The sequence below is a fragment of the Microtus oregoni genome, unplaced genomic scaffold, assembly GCF_018167655.1.
Source record: "Microtus oregoni isolate MIOR12 unplaced genomic scaffold, Mior012 000028F_ref0000031, whole genome shotgun sequence".
NCBI lineage: Eukaryota > Metazoa > Chordata > Mammalia > Rodentia > Cricetidae > Microtus > Microtus oregoni.
Genome location: NW_024543087.1, coordinates 8,362,026 through 8,382,981, shown reverse-complemented (window position 1 = coordinate 8,382,981; position 20,956 = coordinate 8,362,026). Strand labels below are relative to the sequence as shown.

Genomic DNA, 20,956 nt, shown 5'->3' with positions numbered 1-20,956 from the left:
GGGGCTGGAGAGATGACTCCGTGATTAAGATCACTTGCTGTTCTTGAAGAGGACCCAGGTGTGATTCCTAGCATCTACAAGGTGGTTCAGAATCATTTGTAACTCCAGTTCCAGAGGATCTGATGCCCTATTCTGACCTTCTCTGACCTCCACAGGCACAAGCATGCACATGCTACACTTACACACATACAGGCAAAATACTTGTACATGTACAAATAAATAAATCAAAAACTAATTTTAGAAAAGAGCGACAAGATAATGAAGACCGTGATCAGTCTGTCCCCGTGTGTTAATGGGAGGCAGCAGATTTAGGACCCTGACAAATGTTTCTGGAAGTCTGAGTGACAGACAAGCATGGCATTGGTATGTGCTGTTACCGCTGTACTTCAAAACATTCAATGGGGAAAATAGAATCACAAATTATATTCTTCCCAGGTGCAACAGAGAGCTGTGCCAGTGTGGATTTCAGATGAATCTCCTTCAGGGATGCTGGCCATCACCACAGGAGGAGCTGAGACAAGAGACCTAGCAACAGCCTAGAGAACCTTGCTATTATAGACGGTAGCAGGGTAGAGAGAGTGCCTGGGCTTGGAGAGAAGGCTTTGAGCTTAGAGGGGAGGAGTGGCTGAGTTTAGAAGGGAGGAGTCTCTGAGGTTAGAGGGGAGAAGTCTCTGAGGTTAGGGGAGGGGTCTCTGAGGTTAGCAGATTAATGAAGGTCTTTAGACCAAATATAAAGTCATAATTTAGGAAACTAATCCGATAGTCCCACCTGTCTAGGGGCTGCCATATGCTAGGAGTTTGGCAGCATAGAGAAAGTTCTAGCTAAGATATAAGGCATGTCTGGTTTCTTTACAAGGGGCAACCTCTGTCTTCTAATAATAAGTATTTTCAAGGATGTTTAAACAACCCTTCTAGAACCAAAGCAACTGCTCTGTGCGGTACACAGGCTGTGGCACAGCGACTTTACACGCACAAGGCCCTGCGTACAATTCCTAGATGTGCTTGTCTGTTTGTTAAGATTGCTCATTACCAGCATGAACTGACAGGATAAGAGCCAGGATCCAGTGTGAGGCCCTCTACTGGCTGCTTGCACACTTATCAAGTGACACACTTCAATTCGTAGCCAGTAAGAGAATTGGAAAGGAATGTGGACAACATTACATAGCACATCTCAGGTATCCAGGTAAGAGGTGCTCCGCTCAGCCAGATAGATAGAAAGCAATTCCTTACTCTCTCCTCAAGCAATTTCAGTGCATGAAGGCTAATTGAATACTGCCTTCTGATTTGCTCTGAAGACGAGTTCAGCAAGCTGGAAACACAAGCAGGCTAAAGTAGAAAAGGCTCCGAACCAGGCTTCGGTTGCCCGAGCAACTAGCCACTCAACTCTCTGTCTTTTCATGAGCCAAACAGGTCAGTTGTAGTAATATGGGCGGTGGCGGGGCTGCATCCCCAACACCCCAGCCGCCTGCTCTGCTAGCTTTTGCCCTGAAATAATTACACGGACACTGTATTCTTTTAAACACTGCTTGGCTCATTTCTGTCTAGCCTCTTCTAGGCTAACTCTCTCACCTGGACTAGCCCATTTCTTATCATCTGTGTAGCACCGGTCTTACCGGGAAGATTCTTGCCTAAGTCCATCCTGGGTCAGAGCTTCATCACGTGCATCTGCCTGGGAGCTGGGAGCATGGCGTCTCTCTCTGAGGCGTCTGCTCCGGAGAGGAGAGCTGGGAGAGGAGAGCTGTCGAGTCTCTGAGCTCACTTCCTCTTCCTCCCAGCGTTCTGTTCTGTTTACTCCTCCCACCTATCCTCTAACCAATAAAATGGGCCAAGGCAGTTCCTTTATTAGCCAATGACCTTCCTCCATCAGTCAGTCATCTATGATAATCTTTAGGGTTTTGGAAAGCATTCTCAATTCAGCTTCCAAGAGCTAGGAAATCTAAGTGTTTTGACCTCAGCCCCACAGAATAGGATGCTATGCATTAGCCTATAAGGAAAAGGGAGTTGGGGTTGGGGAGACAACTCAGTGGGTAAACTGTTGCCATGCAAATATGAGGACCCGAGTTTGACTGCTAAAACCCACATAAAAAGGGCAAGTGCGGTGGTGCGCGCTTGTAATCACGCATGTAATCCCAAGGCTGGGGAGTGGAGACTGCAGACCCCCATGGCTTGCAGGCCGGCCAGCCTACTGAAGCAGTAAGCTGGGACTCACCAAACAAAGTGAACCGGGCAAGATGGTACCACAGATAAAAGCACTTGCTACCAGCCTGACAAGTAGAGTTCGCTTGCTGAGGCCCGTGTGGCATAAGAGAGGCAACTCCCAAGGCTGTCCTCTGCCCCGCACACAGCGGAGCACACATAAGCACACACTAACTCATGGATGTGCACAGACAAAGAGAAGGGAGCCGTGGAGCCCAAGTGAGTCGCTGTATGTTGTGTTCTCTTTATTTGTTGCATGAGACTCCCTCTCTACAACTTCCCCGTCCCCACCCACGGCTCACATACAAACCCGAATCACTGCAGCTGAGCAGGCTCCGGGACTAAAGCAGAGTGTCATTTGGCTATCACGAGTTCAGAGGAAGGGAAATTCTGCCAAGTGACAAAGGAGGCTGTAGGCATTTCCTCCATTTTTTTTTTTCAGGGCCAAGGAGGAAACTCCATTTCAGAGCAAGTCATTTCCTGTAAGAATCTCAAACGCACTCGGCCTGAGTATCAGCGTCTACTTGATGTCTTCTGGCCTCGGCTTGAGTGATAGGTGATGATGAAGCCCAGGGCGATTGCATATAAACAGCTAGTACACCATCAATCACTGATGTCTGCCTTCATGTTTCCCAGAGGAGGGGTGTGGTTTAGCAATTGCTCAAGTTGGCTCAGACAACCAGCTGGAAGTGTCCTGAGGAAGGGACTTTTCACTGCAGGGAAGTGACAATTACTCCAGCCCTGGCTCTACCATTTAATATGGGCTCAATATATATATTACGTTCTAAATTGTTTTTAACACTGATTTACTGTGTGGGTACATGTGCAGATGTGTGTGCCGTAGTGCTGTGCAACTTTGTTTTGTTTGACACAGGGTCTCAGGTAGTCCAGGCTGGCCTTTGAAGACTTGAACTTCTAATCCTCCACCTCCAGAGTGCTGGAGTCCCTGGCCTGTGCTCTACTTCATCCAGTTTGCTGTAGTTCTGGAGAAGACTCTCAGAGCGTCATGTGTGCTAAGTACGCCTTCTCCCCACTGAGCTATATCCCCAGCCTACCCAACAAATATCAGTGGAATTGAAAGTCAAAACTGAGCGTGAATCCCCTTCTCGTACACCACTTAGTCAAGCTGTTCTCCCTCCTTCCTCTCAGTGCAAATCGAAGGCCAGAGATACAGCCCTCTCTCGGGAAATGAGAGCAACACCAATCCTCTGTGTGGCTCTGGCGAGGTATTAAAACAATGGTCATTTCTAGCCGACAAACTCTGCTTGACAGGCTGGCTTCAGAAGGCTGACTGTGAGTTCAGATCCACTTCGGCTTCTGAGATAGCACCAGGCCCCTTGGAGCCTTCCCCTGTGTGGTTTCCAAGCAGAGGAAGTCAGAAGAAAAAGAGTCAAGGCTCCAGCATTTTTCAGACTTCAAGAGAAGACAACAAAGGGCAGGAAATTTGAAATGAAATCTGAGAATCTGCCCTGAAATTGGGCGATTTTGCTGGTTTTTTCACAGAGGGCTAGGATGAGAAAGTGAGCGGTTGATGGCTGCCTTCCCTGGGTGTTGCTCACTATTCTGACAGAAATGTGATTTGTAACACAGGGCCTACAGGTCTCCCCGAGGTAAGCAACTGCAACTTGCAGGAGGGCAACCTCCAACAGCTACCCCACCCCCAGCCACCGCAAACAAAACCAAACCAAACCAAAACGACAACAACAATCCCCACTGAAGTTGCTGAGGTTGGTGTTTTAGCTCGTTTGTGCTGCGATGGCGAAGGAGCTGAGGCTGGATCATTAATTAAGTACAGACACTTTTGTGCAGACACCTGCATGCTCGTAACTGCGTGGTCACGTGTACCCGTCTGTGTGAAGGACAGAGGACAATCCTGGGGGCTGCTCCTCAGATAACACCCCTCCCCCCCTTGCTTATTTGAGACAGGGTTTCTCACTGGTCGGAAGCTCACCTATTTGGCTAGGCTGGCTGCGCAGTGGGCCCGAGAAATTCGCCTGTTTCTGCCTCAGTGCCAGGATCCCGTCACACCCAGTTTCTCATTGTTGTTTGTTTTTAGCATGGGTTCTGAGCACTGAACTCAGGACCTCAGGATTGCCTGTCAAACACTTTATCCTGGAACTGAGTTATCACCCCAATCTGCTTCAGACCTGAGGAAGATCTTTTTACAGAAGCTCTACCATTAACTTAACTTTGACCTTTTCACCTTGACCCTCATTCAAATAACTTGCTCAGGAAACCATCTTCCCGCTGGAGAGAGGGAGGGCTTCAGGGCTGGAGGTGACTAAGGAATGAATGTATTTGGGTAGGAAGTATCCTACTAGCCTTAACCTAGTCAGGTTCTCTTCCAGACCAATCAGGCCAACTAGTTCCCAACCCTCGTGAAACCCACTGGAAAAGCACATACAAATAAATGCAAACAACAACAACAAAAAAAAGTGACTATAGGAAGGAAGCCATGCGGTGACAAGCACAGTTCTGGGGTACCCCCACTGCAGTGTTCTCACTTCCGCAGCCCTCCCTCTTTGTGCCTTGAGCCCAGCCTCTGCTCAAATAGAACCTTCCCAACCGGCTGCTCTTTACTTCTTTAAAGTCTTGTGCATGCGTTGTACGTGTGTCCGTCAATTCTCATGGGAGCACATGCAGGCTGGGCATCGGCGTCTGGGGCCTTCCTCTATCACCCCCCACCTAATCTTTCATATCCTGAAGCTCACTGACTTAGCTAGACTCTCGAGCCAGTAAGCCCCAAGAATCTTCCTGCATCTGCCTCCCCAGGGCTGGGGTTACAGGCTCCTACGACCACGCCCAGTTTTGTGTGTTGGGAAGCAGAACCCGGGTTCCCAAGCTTGAGCACTTACAGGATGAGGTACGACCCCAGCCTATTCCTGATAAATCCTTCTAAACAGCAAACACCGATCACCAGCTTCTCGTCCTTTCCTTAAATTTGCCTCTGATTTATGACTTGAGTCCGTTCTTCAACTTGAACAGACTTGCTTTAGTTCCTGGCTGCTCTGGGCATCTTCAACATTGGCCTTGCCGCCCTGGCTGGCTCTTGGTACACACTTGTTGATCGTTCTCTCAAGTCCAGTGACACCCCCTTCCTATATCCTATCTTTAGGTTTCAAGAAAAAAAAAAGTCTTCTTCAGCCAAATCCATCTGATCTCTAAAAAATGAAATCATATTTATAGTTGTTGTTCAAGGAATTGGGATGTGTTCACAGGGGAAAGGAGACAATAGAGGTGGGAGGGGCATGTTAAATCCAGATACAAGGGTGTGAATAATTTGTAAAAGATAAGCAGCTGAAGGTTTCAGCAGTCAGAATTAGCAGTGGAGAGGACTTGGGGTAGAAGTCAAGGAGAACGGCTTTCCCTCAGGAGCTGGCCATGAAGTGGTCAGGCCCTGGAGCCAGGCTGCAGAGAGGCCCCCAGAATGGCCTCTGGCAAGAAGTACCTTCCTGAGGTCTTGAGGTCAAGGGCGGGATCCCAAGCTGCAAGGTAGCTACCGTCAAACTACACTTAAAATTAAGATAAGTAACGTCAGGCTGGCCAGTAGCTTAGTGGGAGCTATTATCGCTCACACTTGAGGCCCTGGGTTCAAGGCCATCATTAATTTAAAAAAAAAATAGGTAAATAAAATTACATACTCAGTTCTGTGTCACGCTAGCCACACGTCACACGTGGTCAACAACAGAGAGATTTTCATCAGGAAAAGACCTCCCAGGGCCTGGGGAGACAGCTCACTGGGTCAAGGGTTTGCTTCGCATGAATGTGGACCAAAGTTCAATCCCCACAATCTATGTAAAAAACAAGAAGAAGCCTAGTGTTTGATGGTCACCTCTGTGCTAGGGAGAAGATCCAGGCAGATTCCTGGCGCTAACAGCCAGTGGACCTGGCCCACTGTGGCACAGTTTCAAAAAGGGAGCCATGGAGTAGTTTAATGGTTCCTGGGTTTGAGTTCTGCTCTGTCTCAAAACAAAGGAGCAAGCAAATGAAAACAACAGCAACAACAAAACCCCAATAATGAACAAAGACCTCAAGAAGGCCAGGGCTGGCAGTGGGATGGAATTCTGCCCCTGGGGGAATGGGGCTTCTATTAGGTGGTTTGCTGGCTCTGGCCTTGGTGTCCCCGGTGGAGCAAACGCAGAAGACAATTAAGGACAGGGACTAGCACTCCTTGCTAAACCCATCAGCCCTGAGTGGCATGGCCAGAAGGTTCTAACAGCGAGAGAAATGGGCAGAACAAGATTTGCAACAAGTTGCAACCTGCCAGGGCTGGAGTCAGCTGGCCTAGCCTCTCCAAATGCAAATCCCTGGCCCCAAGATAAAAGACTGTTTAAAATAGGGAGGCTTGCCAAGGTATCAAGTAATTCTCCTTAAGCCCCATTTCAATGACAGAAACATAATGCAGAACCAAGGCATGGAGATTAAGTTTCCAGGCAAAGTCCACAGCAGCCTAGAGCGAGGAAATTAATATTTCAGAAAAAAATATTGGCTTTTTTTTTTTTTTTAAATGCAAGGCTTTTGGGAGGCTTTCAGCCATAGTCTGCCAAAGACTACTGAGCTCCCAGGACAGAAGGAGAAGAGAGGTGAGTGACCAACTCACAGGGGGAAACCCCAAGGCCCTAGGGAAGCCAGTTCTCTGCAGGATTCATTGATATAAGTCAGGCCCAGTTCAAAGCAGGCATTCCTCAGCCTGAGACTTCTCAACCTTCCCTCCATTGCCTTTCCCGTCCTTTCCTGTGTCTCCAGGAGAGGTTTTTAAAGTTAATATACAAAGCTGTGCGTTTTATTATGGTTTTCTCATACAAACAGGCTCTCATGCTCTGTTCTACTCCACCCCCTCCCATAGCCTTCCCTGTGCACCTTCTAAACCCCACAACTGTTCCAATCTTTAGCTTTTTTGTCCAAGATTCATCTGAGCTGCTAACGATCCCATTATCCCCACTGCCCTATACACAGAGGCTGAGACTGGATACACACTCTACTCCCACATAACAATACCATGTTTTTAACCTCTGTGAGTGTGTGTGCAGAAATAAGCATGTGGAGGTCAAGGGGCAACTTCGGACGTTGGCCTTCGCCTTCCACCTTGAGGAAAAACTGCAGTGGATTCTCGGGTCTCTCCTGCTTTCCACCTCAGCAAAGACTACTGGAATGGCAGACACAGGCTACCATGACTGGCTTTTATGTGCGTGCTAGGGAATCTGAACTCAGGTCCTCATGCTTATACAACAAGTATGTGAGCCCCTGAGCAATCTCTCCAGCACACCAATACTATTCATACAGCCCTTCTACAAAGGTGAGTATGTGTGTACACTTGCACGCACACTTATGTATGGTATATGTGCATGTGTAAAGCATGTGTGTACGGACATGGATATCTCTGTGTGTGCATGTATGTGTGATCTGTATGTGTATGTGTGTGTATTGTGGTTTAATGTGTTTGTATTATGGGTGTGTTTGTATGTGTGCATATGTATATATGTGTGTGAGCTGGTATATATATGCATGTGTGTGTTGTTATGGTGTATATGTGTATGTTTTGTGGTGTGTATATATGCATATATGTGTTTGTATGTGTGTGTCTATGTGGTATATATGTGTGTGAGTGTGTGTAGTGTGTGTGTATGTGATGCATGTAAGTGTATGTGTGTGTGTGTTGCATACTAACAAGCCCAGTGATCCTCCAGTCTCTGCTTTTTACAGCCCTGGGGTTACAAACACATGCAGTCACCACCACCCAGCCTTTTGACAGTGATCTAAAGATTTGAACTCAAGTCTTTAAGCCTACAAGCAAGCACGCTTACTCACTGAGTCACTAAGCCATCTCCCTTGTCTGACAATGCTGTTTTTAGAGCCTTTCACAGATGACAGCTAAGATCCTACATTACAAAAGCAGCCTGGCTGGACATTCATTCCTCCGACAAAGCAGGATATTTAGAATATATAGTCAACCACGTTACTGTCCACCTTAGATGACCAGACAGAATCTGTCTATTATTACAGAGCACGGGAAGAGAGGGAAACAAAGAATTTAATCTGTCCCTCTCATGCCCCCTTACGATCTAAGGAGAGTGAAATGTGAAAAGATCCCAATAGCCAATGGTTACATGTCATTTTCAAAGGATGTTTAATGGGCGGGAGAAATGGCTCAGTCAGTAAAGCCCTCGTCATGCAGTCGTGGTGATCCTGAGTTCGATCCCCAGCACCCACCAACTTAAGTAAGCACAGCATTCCGTGCCTGTGATTCCAGCACTGGGAGGCAAAGACAGGAGACTCTCGGGGGCTGGTAGGCCAGCTGGCTTTGCCTAATGGAACCAGCAGGCCCAGGGTCAGTACAAGACTCCACCCTGATTCTGCCTCCCCCAGATCTCCCAGGTAGGCATCAAGAGCAGGAAATCGTGGCCTCCCCTTCACTCTACAGCCAAATATCACTTTCTGATCCTGGAATCCTCGCCCTCCAGAAAGCTGAGGTTACAAACATTTGCCTTCCCACCCCATTGGAGCCTCACTAGGGAAGCAAGCCAGGGCTTCACACGTTAGACAACTGAGCTACACCCCATCTCCGAGGAAGTCGCCATTCTGTGGATGTCTCCAAAATAAAAGAATCTTTCTTCTTGCACAGCTCTGCTCTGAAGTCTTCCTGTTCGTCTTTGCTACAGTGTCAACGAATGGGAGCGGCTGAACCCAGGAAATGGCGCTCCTCTACTGTGGGCACTGCCGAAATACCTTGTCATTCCTGGGCACCTACTTATGTGTACTCTCACTGGGTTTGGCTGAATCGGTGTTTTCAATCCTGGCTTCCACATCAGAGGCATCTAGGGATTTTTTTTTTTTTTTTTTTTTTTTTTTTGAGACTGAGATGAAGCCAAGGCCTTGCTCAGGCCAGTGAGCCAGAACGTACGGGTTGACTCAGGCAGTGGGATTACTTTAAAACTTCGCAGATGATTTGGATGTACAGCCAGGGTTGGAAATGAAACACAGTTCAGCAAAGGACAAAGTTTTGGGGCTGGGCTTCAGGAATTGCTCACTTGGTTACATTCTTGCTGTGCAAGCACAGGGACTGAGTTCGACCCTCAGAACCTATGTAAAGATGACGGACATGGAGGTGTGGGCTTATGTTCCCAGGGCTGGAGAGGTGGAAAAAGAAGGGTCCCGGGTTTGCTCCTTAGCCAGCCTACCATTCTTGGCAAGCACCAGGCCAGGGAAAGGGCCTGTGTCAAAAAGAAAGTAGAAGGCATTTCTAAGGAAGACCCTGGAAGTTGTTCTTCAGCCTGCAATGGAATGAACGTGCATGTGCAGGCACACTCACCCTCACACACATGTATATCCAAATTTACACACACACACATTAGCTGTTCCTACAGTGAACCCAAGTTCTAGTCCCAGCAAAAATCATCTGTAACCCCAGATCCGTGGGATCCAACACCCTCTTCTGATCTCCTTGAGCTCCAGGCATGCACATGGTACACATACATGCATGTAGACACAATACTCATACACTTACAATGAAAAAGATGAATCTAAAGCCAGTAACATTTAAGAATACACATGGGAGCGGGAGAGAGCTGCAGTCTCTATCTACAGAGTGGTGAATTTAACAGACAGAAGTGCATCAGGGCCGGACTGTGAGCAGTTGCCCACAAGCGCTTCTCTAAGTGTCTGGAGCACAGCATGCCGCCAGGGTACAGCACCTCCAGAGTTGTTTGCAGGTGTGGTCAGGCCCAACCCAAAGCATCTTCCTATGACTCAACCTCTGATCCTGTTTGGGGATGAGGCAGGGAAGATAAACACATTGCTCCAGGGCCGTTCATTTTCACTGTGAACATTCTTCTTCAAAGATCACTCTGGGCAAATTCTTTTTTTTTTTTTTTTTTTTTGGATTTTTCGAGACAAGGTTTCTCTGTAGCTTTTTGGTTCCTGTCCTGGAACTAGCTCTTGTAGACCAGGCTGGCCTTGAACTCACGAGATCCGAGATCCGCCTGCCTCTGCCTCCCGAGTGCTGGGATTACAGGCGTGTGCCACCACCGCCAGGCACTCTAGGCAAATTCTTCAGAATGAATTCTGCCAGTTATGATCTTTGGAAAGGGCAGAACTCCTTACCCAGTCCTCCCAGCAGGACACAAGGAGATTCATTTGAAAAACTGGAGTGGAGAATTTCCTGATGAAGCTGAATTTCTCTCTTTAGTTTTTGTTGTTGTTGTGCTTGTTTGTTTGTTTGCTTGCTTGTGTTTTTCCTCTTCATGAATGTATCTTGTTTTGATCAAACCCACCTCTCACTTTCCAACTCTTCTTAGGTCCTTTCCACCTTATGTCCTAGTTCAGACAGACGACAGACAGACGGATGGATAGATGGATAGAGACAGTTAGTGTTGTCTGAACACATATGGATGTTGGGCTCTGCACTGTAACCTCAGCAACCTACCATGTGCCTCATCAGTGAAGAAAGCATCTTCATCACTACCTCCACCCCCACCCCGCAGTCACCAGCTGCCTCTAGCTTCTCAACAGATGTCCAGCCCTGTGAATCCCTTCCCATCCAAAAGAGAAACGAACTTCTAAAATGTGTCTTAGGTTGGTGAGATGACTCAGTGGGTCAAGGGGGTTGTCTCTAAGCCTGATGACCTGAGTTCAAGCACCAGGAAGGATCCTCATGACAAAAGAAGAGAATAAAACTAACATCCAGAAGTTTTTCGTTTGTCTTCTGCCCTACGCATGCCTGTGTACACACATACACCAGACACACACATAAATAAATAAATTAAATACAAATAATTTAAAAAATTAGAAAGTGTCTTGAGGTCTGGGGATGTGGTCCAGCTGGTAGAGTACTTGCCTTCCATACACAAAGCTTTGAGTTTGATCCCCAGCTTCCCATAAACTAGTCCTGACGGGGTAAGTCTATAATCCCAGCAGCCAGGAGGCAGAGGCAGGGGGAACAGTTGTTCAAGGACAGAGTTCAAGGCTGGCTTAAATTTCTTGGGACCTTGTAGTAGTTTGAAAGAGAAAGGGCCAAACTGTTTAGGACAGATTAAGAGGTGTGGCCTTGGAGGAGGTGTGTTAGAGGCTGAATGATGCCTACCCCCCCCCACACCCCCCCCCCCGCCTGGTAGTTGTTGTCTTAGGATGTAAGCGCTCAATCACTGCTCCAGAATTACACCTGCCTGCCTGTTGCCCTGCTCCCCATCATGATGGTCATGGACTCTACCAGCTTCCTATTAGTCAACAGAAAATGGCTCCTCAGTTCAGAGCTGACAGCGGTGTATAAATTTGTCATTCAGAAAAAAAGTACGCGGTTACACAGATACAATGCCAACATGATGCATCCTAAGCCACTCTCTCCCTGCAATGGAATTCCCTTCCTTAGCCTTTGTGCGCTACCTCTATCCCAATGTGAAGAAGGGCCATTTCTGAAATGCTCAAATTTAGCGTTGTTGTTATTGCAGTGACTCCTTCCTTAATACAAGAATTAGTATGTACATGTCATTTTTAAGGATTATATGAAAAGGATTATTCTGGAAGACTTAAAAATATGCAATCTTTTTAAAGAAGGAAGTACATAAAACGTAACAGTGAAATCCCTAAGAATTTGAGGAAAACTTTGCCAATTCTACCATAAATCCATTAATCCAGTCATTACTTCAGGAAGCCCGACCCTAATGGAAAACCTGCAGCAGGAAGGAGGATCACAAGGCCCCTCCTGCTCACTCAAACCGCAGGAACCTTGCCCTGCTGAGGACTAGTGGCATAGGAGAGAATGAAGCCACTGTCCCCAGAGCTCACTTAATTCATGCTTTGACGAAAATTAAATAAAATATCATGACTTAACCTTTCCTTTTTCAGAGTAACACTTCTGCAAAGCAATCTGTGGAAAATTGGGACTGCCTATTAGCTTGGTCACCTTGCAGGTCACGCAGGTCACGTACACGGTCTGCTAGCCAAGGTCATTCTTCTTTGAAAAGGAATTCGTTTTATTATTTGTCATTATTATGAGTGTGTGTGTGTGTGTGTGTGTGTGTGTGTGTGTGTGTGTGCAAGCACCAGGGAAGCCAGAAGAGACCATGGGACGCCCCCCCCCCCCCCCAGAGCTCTAGGTACTGGTGGGTGTTAGCCATTGGACTTGGTGCTGGGAACTGAATTCTTCAGGTCCTTGAGAGCAGCCAGTGCTCTTAACCAGTGAGCCATCTCCCCAGCCCTTCAGGTCATTCTTTATCCCATGTCCTTTGGAAATGCCAGAGCTGTACAGGGACTGTGCTACCCCCAAACTCAATCTTGTTTTCTATCCAAGCAATCTGACGACACCCTGGGTGTCTCTCTTATTCCTGCTCCGCCTCTGAAACATCTTTATTCTTCTCCACATCTTTATATGGAGATTCACAATTAAGCAGCTATATTGGAAGGGTACATAAAGTTAACAATTGCCTTCTCGGTCGACAGGGTGAGGACCTGCTCTTCTTACACAGAGATGCTTGTATTCACCGATGTATTGGGCACCTGAAGCTCCGGGAAAGGGGGGAGCCACAGAACGACAGCAACTAGCTGTCTGTTATATGTTTTCATTTATTTATTTTGGTATTTTGAGACAGGGCTCCTGTAACTGAGGCTGACCAGATATTTGAACTTGAACTCCTGACCCTCCTTCCCTCCGCGTCTCAAGTGCTGGGATTCTAGGATTGTCCCATCATTACCCAGCATCTTATAAATGGCAACATGTGTCTCCTGGGAATGGCAATCCAGCCTCAAGAGGACAGACTGTGAGAGCCCAAGTACACTTTAAGTTTTAATTACTGTGCCTTAGAGATCCAGGAGACAAAAATGCCTCTGAGCTGCAAGCCCCTTGCCCAAGGACAGACAGTTCCTGAAATGCTGGAGGCTACTCTTTATAGGATATAACAAGCCACGTGTTTTCACTCCCCTAAAAAAGTTTATATGATCCATCTGCACCAGAAGTGCTTGAGCACATGTGAGTGGGAGGTTCACAGGCAGGAAATACATCAGGATGTAGACTTGCCCCTGATTGGACCTCATGGGAAATACTTAAGCCCCTGCAAACTATGACTTGGAGCCATTTAACTGGTAAGCTGTGCATGGACTTGGCCAGCGTCCATCTACCAGGCCAGTATTTACTTAAAGTTGGCTTCAAATATGGCTTTAAATCGTGGTACTGGTAGTATTCTCAACCAGTGGGATTAACAAGGCCACAATGGTGCCCAGAAGAGAGGCTGCCCCCACAAGCAGAAGAGAGAAAAAAAGACACATTGTACAGTCTGAACTCCACTAGATGGGGGTAAAGGGGCAAAAGACTTCAAAGAAGTGTGACCTGAAAGAAGAAATTCTCCATCATTCTAACGTTTAAAGCGAGAACTAGGCTTCTGGTATTAGTCCCCACCCTCAACCTCATCCACAGTTTAGCTAGTAGTATGTGAAAATATGATAGGTAGAGACATCCTTGTGTGTGTCTGTGAATTGGTTTGTGCACATCAGTGCAGTGCCCAAGGAGGCCAGATCTAGAGGGTGCTCGATCCTCTTGAGCTGGAGTTATACGCGATTGTGAGCTGCCCTAATGTGGGTGCTGAGAATTCAGGTCCTCTGCAAGAGCAGCGTGTGCTCCTGGCCGGCTAAGCCAGCTCTCCAGCCCCAGGACCACAGATTTCTATTGCAGACTTATGTAGAAAGTAAGCAGTGAAAGAATAAAGTACAAAGGATAGAAAGGCGAAAAGACAAATTCGCAATACGTTACAGCGTTTCAGTGGATGGATGGTCCTATTACAGCTTAGGTGGATGGGCGCATCTTTCTGGGCCTCCATTTCCACATCTGTAAAATGGACGGAGAATTATACCCCCTCAGAGGGCAGTTTTGAGATTGGAAATGGCAAGCAAGAGAACACAGTTTTCAGTTAACGAGGTGTTGTATTCCTATTACAGATTAAATACAGAACATAACAGCCAGGCATGGGCAATAGTTTGTCTTCAGACCTATGAGACTGCAATCCCAAGCCTAACTGCTGAGTTTCTGCCCTGCTTTCTGGGCACTGGTTTCCCTCCATGAGAGAGGTGGGGAAAGGCCACTTTAGCAACCTTTGCGTGTGTGGTATTGGGAATTGAAGTTCAGGCTTCCCAGAAGGCAGGCGTTCCATTACTGAGCTGTATTCCCAGGCCACACAATGGTCGTGTTTTTAATATTCATCATTTCATTTTAATGCTCACTTTAAATATTTGTTTTAATATTCATTTCTGTCTATTCAAACAGTGAAAGACATTTGACGTGCCCCTAGATTATACAGAACAAAGAGGAGCACAGGCAATGAGATGACCCATATTGACAGTCAACTTGGTTACATTTAGAGTTGTCAGGGAAACACAACTCAGTGTGTCTACGAGGGTGTGTCCAGAGAGATTTAACTGAAGAGATGATCCACCCTGAATGTGAAAGCCCCATCTCACAGGCTGGGTCGTTCAACTGAATGAAAAGGGGGAGGCAAGCAAACCCCAGCGAACACCTCTCTCTGCTTCCTGACCGCGGGTGCAGCGAGACCAGCTCCCTCAAGGCTCCCACTCCATGCTTCCAACATCATAACTGTGAGTCAAAACAAGCCTCCCTTCCTTGAGTTGCTTCTGTCTCAGGTTCTGCAGCAATGAGAAGGATAACCAACAGAGCAGGGACATTTAGTAGACTGGCCCTGCTGTGTCCCTGGCTACTCCGACAGAGTGCACATGGAGTGCACACTGACCTCCCGGAAGGCAGCCTACGCTATGCTTGGAACCAGAGAATGTCATCTGGACCCTCTAATCTCCCCATTTCCTTCTGACTCTAGGACCCTGCCATTCAGAGAGCATAAGAGCCAAGTAGTCGACACCCTGGTGACATCATAGTGAAGATTTACTGGAAGCCACACTGTCAATGACACTCCCCCAAGCTTCCCAGGGCTGCCTGCAAAGGCAGTACCAGTCATAATCAACTAGCCTTCTATCAGAGGTTGCTTATTCTTTCTCATCTCCCTTCCCAGAACTTTTAAAAGATGAACACCTGAAGAAATATTTGGAGAAGAACAGGGCTCTTTTGATTGGCAAAGCCTGACTTACATAGACACTGGATACCTAGGCCAGTTGTTCTTTATGTACAAGGAGTTGCAGGGGAAGATGACCCAGTCGGTAAAGTGTCTGTATGTAAGCAAGAGGACCTGAGTTCAAGTTCACAGCAATCAAACGAAAAGGCTGGTCATGGTGGCGATTCCTTAAAATTCTGTCTCTGGGAGGGTAGAGACATGAGGATCCCTGGGGCTTGCTGACCAGCACGTCTAACCTAATTAATTGATGAGCTCTAAGTTCAGAGAGCTACTCTGTCAGTAATAATATAATAATAATAATATAGTAAGACACTCAGGATTAACCTCTCAACTTCACACACACACTCACATACACACTCCACACACACATGCATAAACACATTCCACACACACATACAACTACACACACACATATGTATGTATATACACACACACATACATGCAACACATACATATTTACACCAAGAGAAAAAGAAGAGGTGGGGGGGGGAGTTTTTCTGCACATTGAAAGAGATAAATCCAACGGACTCGGGTCCTGGGAGCTGAAGCTATGGCTCTGATTCAAGAAGATAATGGTGAACTGTTAAGAAACTGGATGCCATCAACTCAACTGTCACATGGGTGGCCCTGCTTATCTAAACGGGTCACAAAGCCAAGTCACGTGCTGTTGGGTAGGGGAAGGGTGGTGCAGTGAGAGAGAGAGGTAAGAGAGGACAGGGAGAGGAAGTAGAACGTGCTGTATGCATTATGGAATTGTCAAATAGCACAATTAATCACTATTAAAAAGAAACTGGGTATGCTTCTGTGCCCTGGAGACTCTCCAGATATCTCATTAATAAGTGGGTGAGAGGTGACACTCTGAGTTTGTGATAATGCCCAGTAATGCCCTGAACGGTGTAAGTGATCATATGATGGCCACAACACTCTCGCCAACACCATCATTAAAATCTTGGAAGACGAACATTTTTGGCAGTTTTTAAAGCTAACCAATGGTGTGTCAAATTAAGAGTCTTATCTCTCAACCATTTCTGAAAAGTGTCGGACTATTAGGGCTAGGGTTATTAACTTTTCTTCCATTCTTCTGACCCTACGGAGTGGGTAAATGCTCAGGCAGCAGCGCATGCCTGCTGACAAGCCTGAATGTGGAATGCCCCACAGGCTTATGTCTGAATACTGCATCTCCAGACGGTGGCACTGTCTGGGGAGGTTGTGAACTCTTTCAGACCATACCCACCCCAGCAGAGTAAGTCACATGGGCTGAGCCTTGCAAGCAGCAGCTGCCTCTGACTCTAGCTTGAGCTGTCTGTTCCCTTGTCCTTTTGTTCAGATGTGATCAAGTCCTGCAAGAGGCTCCTTGCCAGAGTGGCCACGACCTCTGCACCAGGCCTTCCTGATTACAATGGACCCAAACCAAAGAATCTATTTACCTTCAAGTTGCTTCTGCCTGGTATTGTTGTCACAATGGTGAGAAAATATACCTCGCACAAAGCCCGAGGGATGTTTTGATATTAGTGGCTACTTCATACTTTTCTCAGAGAGGAGGCATCACAGGGATGATCCAGTGTATGAATTGGGTGGTGATCTGCCTGCAGGCAGAGCAGGAAACACACAGCTCACGGTGCCCAGGCTACATGTGCACTGGCGCTGTCTCATGGAGCCGAGAACACCATGGTAGAGGAGAGGGTTACAGGCTTCCCAGAATGGCCTCCCAGCCTGCTTCTGTTGAGCACCCATACAACAAGGGCTCATAGTCAATGGATACAAATGTGTCATTCATTCTAACAGGGCTTTCACAGAAAGGGCCACCTTCGTGACAAGGACACTCGGACTATTCTCAAGCAGGAAGAAGAGTCATCCAACTCTCTCCCCTTCCTCCACAGTCTCTCATCCCTTCTCCAACAGTCCTGGTGTGGCAGAAGACAACATACAATTCATACAAAGGAAGGCAGCAGGGGCCAGTACTTGTATTAAGCAAATTGACTTTCTGAGTTCTGCAAGCTTCTAGAATCACACTGTCCGAAGTGATGGACAAAAGAATAAGCACATCACAGACAAAGGCAATGTACAAAAGAACAACAGGCTTTGTAACCTCCTCCCAGTGCACCACCCCCAGATGCACAGAAGGAAAGACTGGAGGTTGAGCAAGTCTGTACTGTAGACAGCAACAGAGTGGATCATGTAAGACTTCCTACAAGTCCAGTATTTTATGAAGCATGCCTGTAGCTATAGGTAGCAAAGCTCTGGCAGTAATGTTTAATAGCAAGAAGGCAAGTATTCTAGGCTCACAAGCCTGTTCCTTTGCCTTTAAAAGCCAGGAACTGAGAGCAGTAAGGAACACTACATGCACATAAACATGTGTACTGAGAACATTTGCTAAGGAGATGGGGAGAGGAAGACAACAATGGCCATTCCCTTGGGGAGTTTTCAGTCTAATACCAATGTGAGAAGGCACACACGACAGGTGGCCAAGTGACCATATGAATGAGCTTGCAAGAGAGGCAGCGAGCAAGATGGAGATTTAAACGAGCTCACAGGAGTTAAAGATGTAGCCTTGGTGCTGGAGCGATGGCTCAATGGTTAAGAGCATTTGTTGCTCCTGCAGAGGATCTGGGTTGGATTTCTAGTACTTGCATGTTGGCTCACAACCATTAGTGATTTCCATAGATAACCCAGGCAGATATGTAAGTTTCTGGCCAGGCAGGCTAGTGTACTTGGCAAGATCCAGGCCCATCAAATAAGTGATCTACTCAAGTCCATTGAGATGTATAAATTTTGGGTCTGGCTAATCTCACTGAGTAATGTTTTATATATGAAAGTTCTTTACAATAAAGTTTTAATTATCTAAAAAACAGTTGATAGCATCTAAGAATTGACAGTCCAAGTTGTCCAGCTGTTCTCTAGTATGCTCAGGAATGCACACACACACACACACACACACACACACACACACTCACACACGTACCCTCATACATACCATGAATATACACACAAATGCATATCCTCATAGATACCACAAACACACACCGAAAAATAATTAATTAGTTAATGAATTTAGTAGGAGCCAGGGCATGAAGTATGCAATAGCAGAATGGGAGATGAGAGAGACCCAGTCTGATCCATGCCTGTCCTCACGAAGTGCATCTGCAAAGCTCTGGCTACCGTATGCAGGGAGGGAAAGTCATCTGCAAAGCTCTGGCTACCGTATGCAGGGAGGCAAAATCATCTGCAAAGCTCTGGCTACCGTATGTATCAGCCACACAGAGGAGGGAAAGTCATGTGGTCACCGAGGACTCAGGGAGAGAACCCACAGAATGCTGGGCCAAGAGAGATTCAACTGAGGACTGATTAGAGACAGGGTGAAGGGGAAGACCATGAGGAGAGTCTCTGACGACAGAAAGTGGTGCTGCAGTTGCTTAGCTGGAGAGTAAAGCTGAAACCAGGTGGCCCTGCGTTTCACACAGCCAGGTTTCTGCAGCAGACAAACATCTCACTAAAGGGGTCCAGGGTGCAAGCCAGTCTGAGGAAGATGCTGAGGTTCAAATCAACAGGAATCAGCATGAGACGCAGAAGGCAGTGGAAAGGTTTTATTCTATTTTTTTCTTCATGCCAAATACAGTTCAGATGGAAAAGGTTTAAAATTAAAAAAAAAAAAGCAAGAAAGCGACTGAGAAGGTGAGCAACTTAACCCTGAGAACTGTATTACTTAGGGGCATTAATCACCAACAGGAACTGAGAATTCTAGAAGATGAAAGTAGCCAGGGTTTAAAGGCTGCCGCAGGATTGAGTACCACACAGAAGCAAGTCAGAGGGTGCACATTCAGTGTGTCTTAAAGTCAATGTCCAGCCTGTTGGAAAAAGGCTAAGTCTAAGTCAGGTCCTTCCTGAGCTTCAACAACTGAGCTCCTCGAAACAGAAGAGGAAGATTGGAAAAGGGTGGGGGGGTGAGCTGATGAGAGGGCTCAGAGAGTGAAGGTGCCTGCTACCAAGTCTGAGGACCTGAGTTTGGCCCCTGGGGCCCACACAGTGGAAGCAGAGAACTTGCTCACGAGTGGTACCCTGACCGCCACATGCTCTCCATGACATGCCTCTTTGTCCCTCACCATGTGCAAGCAAAATAAATAAATGTGTAAAGAGAAAATATTTATTACATAAATAATGCAAATAGATAATTTCAAAAGTAACAACACTGAGAGACTGAGGAGAATGGACTCCCCAAATAACTGTCATTAATTTGTTAGTTTGTTGGGCACACACTTGGCACCGGGCAGAAAGGACATTTTAAGGGATGCCAAGTCACAAAGAACGCAGCATGGATTAAAGCCTAAATATGTCAAGGCAGACTCTGATGATGTCACACAACTACTGGTGTGTATTCCATAGAGAATCAGACCCTTTGAAATGGGCATTTGGTGGCTGAAAATCCCAGGGAGGCTGCAGTAAAGCAAGCTGCCTCTGTTGACTGGCAGCTGGCCAGGGCACAGTCCCCTGCCAGGCGTAGAGTGTTGGGCACAAGCCTAGTGAAAGATGTTGTTAACAATGGGGACAGCTCCCCTAAGAATCCTCCTCTTCCTGCATGATGGGTTCAGCCTGTGGGGGACCCATTGGAAATCGCAGCAGACAAGTAGACCCTCTTTCTAAATGCCTTTTGGGGATCTTGACAAATAAAATCTCTGAGGCTGTAGGTGATGCCAATCTGATGGACCACAAGGAACAGTGAGTACCAGAAAATCTTTAGTTGCCACCAGCAATAAGAAACAGACACCTACTATGTTCAATTCTGAAGCACTGGGGCTCAAGATTTGGGCTCTTGAGACATGAACTCACGGGAGGAGGCTGCTGAAGGATGAAGAACAAGGGAGGCCACAGCTAGAGGAGACAGAGGCAGGACAGCAGATAGGATGGCGCCCTGCACTCCAGAAACAAAAAGCAGGTAGTGAGAATGGCCTGGGAATGATGACCACGAGCTTTCCTAACAATGGTTCCAACAAAAGATAAGAGTGCTCAGCACGAGATAAGAGTGCTGAAGTCAGTCTAGAACTACATAGCTGCAGAGATTCCAGAGTGTCTGTCATCAAAGCTGTACCCTGCTTTTCCTTTTCATGTATTTTTTGCAAAGCAGAAGCTATCAAATGACTATTTCTTCTGATTACTATATAGGTTCTAAAGAATAAAATTTGAACATGATACGTGGTCACGTGAGAGTCACTGAGTGTCCCATACTTAGAGGTGAGAGAAGGCTATGTGGAGAGAGCACTTGCCTCAAAAACGTGAGGACCCGAGATATACCCCAAGTTGTACGTCATCATGTGCAGAACGCTGGGCACGGTGGCATGTAATTGGGCTTCTCTTGTTATTTCTGCATTTTGAATGTTTCCTCGTATTTTTTGATCACATTGACCCCAACTTTTCTCCTTAACTCCTCCCACATCTGCCCCTCCTCCTTATCCCCCAACTTCATGTTCTCTTTTTAACAAAATTATTTTCGTAACCCATTAACGCCAATGTGTGTTGTCCATAGACATCTGGGTGTGGGGCCATCCACTGGCATGTAACTGAACTACCATGAGCCACACCCTTAAAAACTTGACCCTCTCTATCCTCAGAAGCCATTAGATGGCACACATTTATAATCCAACGCTGGGCAGGTAGCGACTGGTGGATGCCTGGCACTCACTGGCCAATCAGGATAGTGAGAG

The 20,956-nt window shown here is 46.8% G+C and overlaps 1 protein-coding gene across 2 annotated transcripts in view; it reads right to left on the bottom strand.

Moving 5' to 3' along the window:
- Positions 1-20,956, bottom strand: part of Tgfbr2 (transforming growth factor beta receptor 2) — an 86,794-nt gene that overhangs the window by 52,850 nt on the left and 12,988 nt on the right. The window contains exon 2 of one of the 2 annotated variants that reach the window (XM_041677235.1): positions 13,934-14,008. The exons of the other annotated variant lie outside the window; for it this stretch is intronic. Coding sequence (XP_041533169.1) covers positions 13,934-14,008 — 75 coding nt within the window. The remainder of the gene's footprint in view (positions 1-13,933; positions 14,009-20,956) is intronic. 2 annotated transcript variants of the gene reach the window in all.